Source organism: Sceloporus undulatus, chromosome 4, assembly GCF_019175285.1.
Source record: "Sceloporus undulatus isolate JIND9_A2432 ecotype Alabama chromosome 4, SceUnd_v1.1, whole genome shotgun sequence".
NCBI classification, from domain to species: Eukaryota; Metazoa; Chordata; class Lepidosauria; order Squamata; family Phrynosomatidae; genus Sceloporus; species Sceloporus undulatus.
The window spans coordinates 241085360-241097018 of record NC_056525.1 but is presented as its reverse complement, the minus strand read 5'-3'; the positions used below and the strand labels follow the sequence as shown (position 1 = coordinate 241097018).

General features: G+C 39.7%; 1 protein-coding gene across 5 annotated transcripts in view; it reads right to left on the bottom strand.

The window, feature by feature from the left end:
• Window positions 1–889: 889 nt before the first annotated feature.
• Window positions 890–11659, bottom strand: part of KHDRBS3 (KH RNA binding domain containing, signal transduction associated 3) — a 141999-nt gene continuing 131229 nt past the window's right edge. For 2 of the 5 annotated variants that reach the window (XM_042462424.1, XM_042462419.1), the window contains 3 exons: window positions 9430–10647; window positions 8937–8992; window positions 890–1116 (listed from right to left, as the gene is read on the bottom strand). In XM_042462424.1, coding sequence (XP_042318358.1) covers window positions 10556–10647 — 92 coding nt within the window. In that variant the 3' untranslated portion in view covers window positions 890–1116; window positions 8937–8992; window positions 9430–10555. Of the gene's footprint in view, window positions 5454–8936; window positions 8993–9429; window positions 10648–11659 lie in introns of all 5 variants that reach the window. The other 3 variants (XM_042462423.1, XM_042462420.1, XM_042462421.1) reach the window with 3 other exon arrangements.

Genomic DNA, 11659 nt, shown 5'->3' with positions numbered 1-11659 from the left:
GACAGGATTGGGAGAGGGAAAAGCACCTTTTGCCAACAGCTTTCCAGGGGTTTCCAATTCTTGTACTGGCAATAGCAGGCCAGACAGACGGATGGCCTAAAGCAACTTCCTAGAATTCCTAAGATACAACCAGCCTATGTTGTGCTGCACAAAATGAAACTGGAACCAAGCCCCTTACCAAAAACGTGTCATTAAAAGGGATGTTCTTATGGGTAGCACTAGCGGACCAAAGGTGAAGTACAAAATTTTGAGGAACAGAGATAAATAATAAGGAAATATGTTGACCAGCAGAGGACCTTGTTCTGGGTAAAGAGAGAAGACTGAGGCTGCAGTAGGAGCCATACACAAAACAATGAGGGTGAGAATGTGTATTGAATGGAAATGACAAGTCAGAGGAGAGAAGTTACAAGGCTGATGCACATGAATCCTAGCCATGCAGGTTTGGTTTCTGATAACAGGTTGTTCAAATGGCAAATGAACTGCCATGTGTTTTTGTTTTGAAGGGGCTACTATGTGCTCAGATTCCAAGTGCACTGGCATAGTAAAGGGAAGAGAACAGATACTGCACCAAACAATACTGTGATTTTATAATGCAATTTTTATCAGCAGAATGTTGTGAGTGCCAACAAGCTCACACAATGGTATGGAAATAAAATGTGGCTTCTTAGTCCTTCAGAAATCCTTTCCTATGTCCTCTTGTGCTGAAAGCATATCTGCTTACATTAGCCAAAGTGTTTTTCTGCAACACACTCCACTGTTTACTTGCCTTAGCTGCTAAGCCCCTTCCAGTAATGTGCAAACTGGAAAGGGACTCCTTTTCAAGGTTATTCTTACTCTAAAGAAATTAAAGGAGTCTGATGAAGAATCAAGCTTTCTTTGTACAAGACAATGAAACAGAATAGCTTTTATTAACTGCTTCACAAAGGTACAGCAAAAGTAAATGAAACATTTTTAGCATTAAAATTGAGATCTGAAAAGCTATACATACTATAAACCCTGCAGTTCAGCAGGTAGTATAAAAAAGGAAATCCAAGTGAAGCTTCATATAGCTGCTGGCTATTGTTTCCAAGGCACACTGGTGAGAGGAGTATTTTGAATCTGTCCATAGCGAAGTCCCTGGAAAACAGCAGGGGAAAAAAAAAACTGCAGATGTATATATTCTTGGAACTAGTAATTATTTGTGACTCTCTGGGGATTATCACGTTGCAGGTGGTGGAGAGCAGCAATTAGAAATGTTACTGATTTATGTGGAAAAGTCTATTGTATGTCTTTCTGGAGAAAAACAAAAGAATGGCTTTGCTGTTAAAATAGAAAAGGCCCATGGTTTTCATGTTCACAATAGTTAACAGTGTGTTTTTAAAGGTAGAATTTCTCACAAATTTAATGCAAACTAGCTGTGGTATCTCACCTGGATAGGTCTAATTTTAATTTAAAAGGACACAGGTTCAGCTTTGGCAAGATCACATAATTGGGTTTTAGAATACAATGGCTATGTGGTATAACACAAAGAACAGCAGTTCTATACCTTTGTGATATATAGTGTACAGAACTGTGTATAAACCTGTATTATGCATGTGGTACAGGGCATCATGCCACTTCAGGTTACAAATGTGTGGTGCCAGTTTCGAGTGCTTCCCTTGTAAGCAAAGTAAAAATATTTTTTCCCGTCCTGAAAATATAAGCAGGTTTTTACTCTGCAAGTAAAAAATATCCAAAACAATGTCCAAGATCTTACACTGGGGTTGTGTAATATAGGCACGGTATAGACAGCGCTAAAGTGCTGTGCTTATGCCGTGGTAGGGTTATGGGACCGTACAGCAACCGCACAATCCCTAACCCTAGCACGTACTGGCCTATACACAGGCGCTGCCATTATGACGTAACGGATGCGTAGCATCCTTACATTGCGTCACTTCAGTTACATCACAAGTGCGCCATTGGCGCACTCAGACATAACTGGCACGACAGAAAAAACCCCCGCTTTTTGCGGGTTGTTTTTCTTGCGGAGGGAAGCCACGTGGTTTGGCAGCTGTGGCTTCCTTCCACAGGAAAAAAGGCCAATGCCGCTCCAGACTTTTTTACAGGTATGTACAAGGCCATAGATCTCTTGATGTGGAGTTATGATGTAATGTGTAAGGGAAATTTTTTATGTTGAATGGCAATGTTGTACTATAGAACTATGACACCAAATATGCAAGCAAATGCATAGCTCCACTTCTATGACCTTAAACTGCAATGTGGATGTGCATCAGTGAAAAATATCCAATCACTTTCTTGGTGGAATTTATGTGTGTGTAACTCCCAAGAACATATTGCCAAAAACAGGTTTGACTTAGGGTCATGACAATTTGGAAATGACATGAAGGCACACAACAACAAAGACACCAACAGGATTCAGTTGTTGTTCTTGTTGCCATCCAGCCTTTTTCTCAGAATGGGAACAATCGTTAAAATATATATAGAAGTTTCTTACTTCTGGGCAAGTATTCTTTTAAAAAGTTGGGGTAGAATTAATCCCTCTCATCTTAAAAAAAAAGGTCAGCCAAGTCTTCAGATAACAGACCTGAGGTATTATCCGGGATAACTGAATTGACTCCTGAGAAGTGATATGTAGGTCTTATTGGGGTGAGTAAACTTGTGAGTGGATTGTACCACTTCAAATTGCAAGTATGGGCTCACATTGAATGCTCTTCTATACTCCAAAAGCAAACAAAAAGGTACTTTCTATAGAAAGTTGCAAGTAAGAGAAGAACTTCACTGAAAACGTTTAATTTATAACAGGCATGGAAATCATATGACCCTGTGGATGTTGCACAGATGCAACTACCAGTGTTCTTCAAAACTGGCCTCCTGGATAGGGCTGTTGGGAGGTGCAGTTCAACCACATGCAGATGGCCACATGACTGCCACCCTGATCTAGCAAATAAATGATGCAATCTCACACAGAGATTACTACCTCAGTCAAAAGTAGTCCATGGGGGAAAGGATTAATATAAACACACTTTAAAAAAAATTAGTAGGCTTAAAATATCTAATTCTAATGGCAAAGTGTCTCTTAAATTATAAATAGGCTAACATTTTAAGTATGCAGGTCCTACAAATAATACCTAAAATGTCTGCACAAGATACACTGAGTTAAGTGTGGCTTCTTTATGTAACTAAAGAACTAATTTGATTACTTCTCAGATGCCAGTATTTACCTACTGAAACACAGGCCTTGTATTTTCCAGTTATAAACAGTTCTATTTTGCCCAGTAACTATCCATTCTTACTTTTACTTATAGTCATGCACTCATATGTAGATTCTGGCAGTCTTGAGAATTTGAGTAAAAACTAATTTTAGAACTAGTAGCAAGTTGCTGTTACAATGCTTTAATCTGATGAATGCACAGATATATCTGGTAAACACGTTTATTGCTTCCAAGTTTTCGTTTGCAGGTTTTAATTTTGTAATTCTTTGGAGTTTGTATTTTTGAAATTTCTTTCTTAGAAAGCTGATATATATATATAAGCAACAGCAGTTTAATTATATTGTAGTGTTAAGCAATGATGTCTGAACATCTTTGTCGAGTTCACCCATCTGGGCTCTTATGCAGTCTTCACCAACTCACTGCTCTCTAGATGTATTGGATTACAACCCACAACCTCTCAGTCAATGTGGCTGGATAGGGAAGGGTGCTTTTATGTCTTCAATATAAAGACTGCTTTCATCTTCAGGAGGCTGACTGAATTCTGAAGTCATCAAGAGAGGCCCTTATGATTTGCTTACTACCAAAGCTGGTTAGGTTTATGAAAACAAATAAACAAACATGGCTGAAAACCTGTTGGGGCATTACAGGAGTGTTAACACTTTACAGCTGTACTCTTTACTCATTTGTGGAAGGGTATTCAATAAGTGGTCCCCCATTTGCCTGCAGCTTAAAGACATGTTGGACTCTGGTTCAGACACATTATTTCATGGATAAAACAACTTGTCCAGTGCAGGCAATTCAAATGCTCACCTGAGAAGTGGGTAAATGTGCGAATCATAGAATCCAGAGTTGGAAGGGGATAGATCACTGAATCCAAACCCACTCCCTGCTTCATGCAGAAATCCCATCCAGAGCATCCCCAGCAGGTAGCTGTCCAGACTCTTTTTGAAGTTGGCCCAAACAAAGAAACCCAACCACCTCTCTAAGTAATTGGTTCTCATTGCTGAAGTGCTCTTTCTGTCAGGTTGTTCTTTTTCTAATGTTCAACTGAAACCAAATGTTCAACTGAAACTGAAATCCCTGAATGGTTTTGAGGCTCTTTTGATGCAGTTTGGCCATAACTTAATTAATTTGGCCATAACTAACAGAACTTCCTTTGACTTTATGCCAACATGGGCATAACATGGGGGGAAAAACACCATCCACCGCCAAGTCAGATCTTGTCAGTATGGATCACCATGTGTGTATGTGTGGCACATGGAAGAAAGCAGTATAGTACCCTATATTTCAAACATTATTTCTCAATGAGGCAAACAAGAAGTCATCAAATAATGAGTAGCAAGGTTTTGGGAGACTAAAAATTGATGCATGAACTGACCCCCTGATTCTTATATATCCTCAAGTAGACTGACAATCCTTCTTGCAGGTTTGCAGTCAAGGCTACAACTGTCCATCCCTCCTCCATTAATCTGTATGCCTAAACACAGTTGTTATTTACCATGCGTACAATACTTAAAGCCTCAAAAAAGGGTAGGCAACTGCACAAAGTGTGGTCATCTACTGCTATTCCTTGATCGACAGGAGACATCAACATTCTCAAAGGGGAGAAAACCACAATGAGAACTACATTTTGTTGCAATCTTATTTTCTGGAGTTTGGAGTTCTGAAGACTGTTTCTTGTAAAGCCACCACAGCTAGAGTCTTCCATGCAAGGCAGTTTACCACTGGCTGGCCCTTTTTGTCCTTCCAAATGTGGAAGGGCATGGCATCTGGGATGAGCCAAAAAGGCAGCAAACAAATAAACAAACAGAAACAGATGGACTGGCGGAAACCTCAAGAGACCTGTGGGCTGTACTTTACCCATTGTATCTTTAAAAAAGCATTCTTTCTAAATTTAGGAAGCAGAGATTGCCAGAAGATAATTCTTATTTGTCAAAGATGACCATATGAACGATGACTTCCAAGCCTACATTTTGATATACATTTTTATTCTTGATCCCAGACATAATACATTGATCAGAACAACCGATAGTTCAAGATTCTGAAATTCAGTCACATGACTAGACACTCTTTCCCCCCACTAAAATGAAGAACTAGGGAGAGAGTTAAGAGTGTCAGTCTAGGACTAAGGCGATCTGCAATTCAAATCCTCATTCAGCCTGGAAACTCAGTAGGTGGCCTTGGCCTGTCGATATCTCTGAGTTTAACTTCCTCACAGGGCTTTTGAGAGGATGAAATGTCTGTCTATACCATCATTAGTTCCTTTGATGGATGGATATAAATATAAACAACAATGTTATTTTATGAGTGGGTCTAACGGAAAACACCATTCTAGCAAAATCTGCCATGCTAAAGAAAAAAAGCGAGTATGATCATAGAATCATAGAATCGTAGAGTTGGAAGAGACCACTAGGGCCATCCAGTCCAACCCCCTGCCATGCAGGAAATCCAAATCAAAGCATCCCTGACAGATGGCCATCCAGCCTCTGTTTAAAGACCTCCAAGGAAGGAGACTCTATCACCCTCCGAGGGAGTGCATTCCACTGTCGAACAGCCCTTATTGTCAGGAAGTTCCTCCTAATGTTGAGGTGGAATCTCTTTTCCTGCAGCTTGTATCCACTGTTCCGGGTCCTGTTCTCTGGAGCAGCAGAAAACAAGCTTGCTCCCTCTTCAATATGACATCCCTTCAAATATTTAAACAGGGCTATCATATCACCTCTTAACCTTCTTTTCTCCAGGCTAAACATCCCCAGCTCCCTAAGTCGTTCCTCATAGGGTCTGGTTTCCAGACCCTTCACCATTTTTGTCGCCCTCCTTTGGACACGCTCCAGTTTCTCAATGTCCTTTCTGAATTGTGGTGCCCAGAACTGGCCACAATATTCTAGGTGGGGCCTGACCAAAGCAGAATACAGTGGCACTATTACTTCTCTTGATCTGGACACTATACTTCTATTGATGCAGCCTAAAATAGCATTGGCCTTTTTAGCTGCCGCATCACACTGTTCACTCATGTTCAACTTGTAGTCTACTTGGACTCCTAGATCCCTTTCACACGTAGTTTCATTCAGCCTGGTGTCACCCATCCTATATCTGTGCATTTTATTTTTCCGCCCTAAGTGCAATACCTTACATTTCTCCGTGTTGAATTTCATTTTGTTAGCTTTGGCCCAGCTTTCTAGACTATTCAGGTCATTTTGAATCTTGATCCTGTCCTCTGGGGTATTAGCTATTCCCCCTAATTTGGTGTCATCTGCAAATTTGATAAGTATGCTCCCAATTCTGTCATCCAGGTCATTGATAAAGATGTTGAATAGCACTGGGCCCAGGACAGAGCCCTGTGGGACCCCACTGGTCACTTCTCTCCAGGATGAAACAGGACCCAGAACAATGGATGCAAGCTACAGGAAAAGAGATTCCACCTGAACATTAGGAGGAACTTCCTGACAGTTAGGGCTGTTCGACAATGGAATGCACTCCCTCGGAGGGTGATAGAGTCTCCTTCCTTGGAGGTCTTTAAACAGAGGCTGGATGGCCATCTGTCAGGGATGCTTTGATTTGGATTTCCTGCATGACAGGGGGTTGGACTGGATGGCCCTAGTGGTCTCTTCCAACTCTATGATTCTATGATTCTATGACCACATAGTCCGAAAGACCCACAAAAAACTATGGATACTGGCCATGAAAGCCTTCGACTTCACATGGAAAAAGGAATCACTTCCCTATGTATGTGGACATCTAAGTAAATAAAACTATCGATTTTAAAGTGCTTTATCCTTCCCCCTAATATTCTGCATTTCCTCTTGAAACCTGAGACAAATAAGCTCTTTGCATTTAAAGCAGTAAGCCAGACTCTCTGCCTATCCCCTGTTGTGATCCCAGCCCAACTTTTCCATCTACCCTTCCCAGGGCCATCATCCCAATCCCACCCTTGCTTTTGTTAAAACCACCAACCACTCTGGAGGCTGCACACCCACAGTCCAGCCCATACACACACCCACACTCTATGTATGTTGTATGTCCCCCTCAGATCCCCTTGTCTGAATCCCTCCAGCCTTCCATGGTCTTCTCTTGATACAGGTAAATATAACCTTATTGGAATCCCTTAAACTCTGCCATCCCTTTTCACTTTTCCATTTCAGTTAGTTCTGTATGCTAATAGCTATCCGTGTTTGCACTCTGCATATCTTCCAAATAAAGATCTTTTAATCTACCAAGAATTAAGAAATTTGCCAGATATAGTATGATTAGAAAACTATTAGCTGCCCTAGCCAGCCTATTAAGGGAAACTGTGGTCAATCAGAGGAAACATTCTGGAGCTCATCCACAAACAAGGACTTGTTAGCTAAATGTCTACAATCACTGCATCATACTCAGAGGTTTAGGACTCCCACATGGTCAGGAGTAATACTTCACAATGTGAGAGAGGCTGCAGACCACCAGATGTCAAAACCATTTCCAGTTTGGGACTTACTCTGCACAAAGGAACATACATTTCTGCACAGAAATTCCCAAACTATGAAGATTTCTTGTTGTACATCATTCTTCTTGTCAGGATTTCTGGACACTCAACAAACTTCTTTTGTTTGAATATTTATTAAATTTCTTTCAGTCACTTGTACTTGTTCACTAACCAAACAAAGCATTCTGGGTTTAATCCAAACTTTATCCCAACTAAGGTTAGCTACCACTTTCATAAGGCCCATTGAATTCAATGGACTTCCACCAGCTGGGATGAAAATTGCAGTTACACTTCCTTTTGCTTTGTAAACAACATTCCTAATCACGGGGGCTTTAACACTGAAACGTGTCCACACTATCTGGGCACATTTTTAAATTTCATGTTAAAACTACCCATTGACCCATCTCCATACTTTGGATGAGCAGGAATGATGTTAGCACAAAGTTGTTTATAAAACAGTGTTGTGATGCAATACTCTGGGGTTTGGCATTCCCTTGCAAAGCATGGTTTATAAACTAAGAGTTTTAGAATTTAAATACTTGTGTGATATTTGAATGCAGCCACTAATGTAGTAAGAGCCAGCATGGTATAGCAGTTTGAGCACTGGATTATGTTTCTGGAGATCAAGGTTCTAATCCCTGCTCAGCTACAGAAACCTTCTGGGTGATCTTGGGCAAGTCAAACTCTGAGGCTCAGAGGATGACAATGGCAAATCCTCTATGAAAAAAAACTTGCCAAGAAAATCCCAAGATAGCCTTACTTAAAAATGACTAGGAGGCCCAGAACAGTAACTAATTTAATTCCACCTCAACATTAGGAGGAACTTCCTGACAGTAAGGGCTGTTTGACAGTGGAAAACACTCCCTTGGAGTGTGGTGGAGTCTTCCTCCTTGGAGGTCTTTAAGCAGAGGCTGGATGGCCATCTGTCGGGGATGCTTTGATTGAGAGTTCCTGCATGGCAGGGGTTGGACTGGATGGCCCCTGTGGTATCTTCAAACTATGATTCTATCTCATTTCAGGCCCGAGGAATAAATATGACCTAAATCCAATGATTAATTTCAACTAGTGCACTCCTACTAAATCAACAGGAATATAGTAAGTCAACACTGCACTTACTCTCATCAGAATGAAACTGGATTCAAGTTAATATATACCATTATGCCAATATTAGAGACAAAACTAACCTCCACGTGCATTGCATGAATGACAGAAAAGATGCTGAACAGAATTGAATGCAGTTTACTACTGTAGTTACAGTACTACTGAAACTTCAAGTAAGTACCTACCAAAGCATCAACAGGGAACAGGATTTAATCCTCTTGGCTTTCCTTGGCTGTGTTTCCTGATAAGAGAAAAGATTTCTTTGTATTAACTAAAACAAACCAGCACTTCTAAAAAATCTAAAATAACATACACAATTTATAATAGTACCATTAAAAGACATCAAACCAACAATTAAGAAAAAGCTTTAGAAAAAGACTTTGTTTTAAGTTCTTAGTTACATTATTTGTCCATAAATTCTAGGATTACAAGTTACTAGTTATGAGGTTTTACATTTTTTTAATAGGGAATAATTTGCTCCAATTAAGCTGACCGAGCTATGGCTTTTTAGATGACTAAAAACAAATTAAGCTTTTTAATATGAAATTTTAGGTGGTGATCTTAAAGCCTCCCTCTCCATCATCTAAAATAGAACTTGCTGATTGGCACTTCTCCCTGCTTTTATTGGTTATATTAAGATAAATTAAGTGAGATTAAAATCTTATTTGATTTATTTACCTTTGCAAATGAAGACCGTTTTAAGGGTTACACATCCTCTGCCTCTGACGAAAGCGACCTCAATTAGTCAAGTCAGAAAGTCTTTAAAAGCTTTGTGTTTATTGCTTCCAGCACGGAGCGAGGTTGTCATTAAGGTACCAAAATTCTCAAAAGAACAGAACGGGAAAAAAAAATTCCAAAGTTGCACTAGTGAAGAAATGCTCAACAAGATGAAAACTAAGTCACAGGTGTTTTTCTCTTTTTAATTTTTTGTTTGTTTCAGAAAATGCATTAACTATTTTAAAGCAAGAATTTGTTCTTTTATATATATATATATAAAATGGCATTCCAGCATATCAAGACCATTTGGATTCTTTCTTTAACAAGTCTTTAAATCTATATTGTGTGTACGGGTGAAAAATATATATATATAATGAAATGCACCTTTGGGTTTATACAATTTTATTAAAAAAAAGAAAGAAGCACAGTGTTTTAATAGGAGACATTTTATGTTGCTCATTGTTAAAATGACTCCCTCCCTGTTTTACTACTATTTATGAAAGTTTTTAAATAAATAAATAAATGCATACTCTCACACACACTGATTTTTCTTCCAAAAGTTTATTTAGTATCAAGCAAGAGTAAACTTTGCTTAACACTACAGAACATTTCAAGACTCAAAATTACAAAATACCACATTTGCATTTCTGATCTGCTTCCCTTTTTACGCATGTTTGCAAGAGAAAGACTAGCAAAATGGTTGAAAGGTAAAACTAGAACTAAATTGTTGAAAAACCTTTAAAATAAAAGGTTACGCTTAGGTTAAAATAATAGATTAACATATTTAGTAAACCTAGCTGCTTTTAACACTAGTTAATCAAAGGTTATTTTTTTCCTTTTTTTTGTTTGATCACCTATTTTCCCCCCCTTTTTTCCCAAATACAATCTGGAATTAGCAAAGCTTCTCCTTTCACATGTCTTCCTGTCCAGGCTTTTCATTCAGCAAAAAATAGATTTAAGCTCAGTCCGTCCATTCAGATTAAGCACTTTTGATTTTAATAAAAAGGGATTGTTCATAGAAAAAATTACTTTGAACAGTATACAGGACTGGTGGAGATTGGGTATTTCACAACATCAGACAGTATAATCAGTATCTGGCATATGGCTGCTCTCTGTAGGCTCCCTTTGCTGTCCTTGCAGGAGGTGCCTTGTGTCTTGAGTTGGTCCATTCTTCCTGTCCTGAAATAAATAAGTACATGCATGGTTAAGCCTTTTCTTTCATTTCTTTGTGTCTTATTTTCATCTGTTTTGTGCCAGAGGAAGAGATTAGCAAATTCATCCAGTATAAAGTGGGGATCGACCTCTATACCCATACACACACTTTCCTTGGCTTGTCACCCTAGAGCCTGTGACTTCTGAGAAAAACAGGATGGAGTCTATTTGGGAAGCAAAAAAGGATGGGTTGCTTGCCTATACATGTAGTTCTTCAAATGATCATCTGTGCTCTGTTACAAATAAGTCTTGTGCCTGTGAAGATCCATCTACCAAATGCTGAATTACTGAGTAGCTTTTGGTAGGTACCCTGCCCCTTTGGGCACAAACATAAATAGTGCCAAGAGCTACTCCCCCTTCAGTTTCAACTTCTGTCACAAGTACAATGGATCTGCAGAAAATGACAAGAGGAGGGTGGGTTTGTGTGAGGACACAAATGACCACTTAAAGAAATACAGTTACAGAAACCTGTCCTCCTCCTTTATGGTATCTCTGCTTCACACAAATGGGTAATTAGCTGGTTTACCAATGCAGTTGGGGTAGGCCAATCAAGGATAGATGACAGCATTGCCGTTCCCAACACCGCATCAGCTTACGCCTTGTAGTCAATCCAATAGTGCCAGATGAAGGTGGATAGCTGAGCCCATGGAGCCACTCTGCATACCTCTGGCAAGATGATGTTTTATAGTCACACATGGAATGTGAAAACAGCATGGATCAAATAGGACCTAAGCCCCAGTGGCTGAGCATCTTAGCAAGTTGAAGGGCAGGTTGATTAGGTTAACAATCCATCAGCATAGTCTTTGGGATGAGATCAAGAGCCCAGATTTATGCCCTTGATAGCAGATGAATAGTCTGCAAGATCTTCTGGGAGGAGGAACAGTATGGTGAGTGTAGTAGGACAAAGTCCATCATATGTCCAAACAGTGCAGCGCCTTCTCCAGCTGATATGAGGGGTCCTGATGGAAACACCATGTAC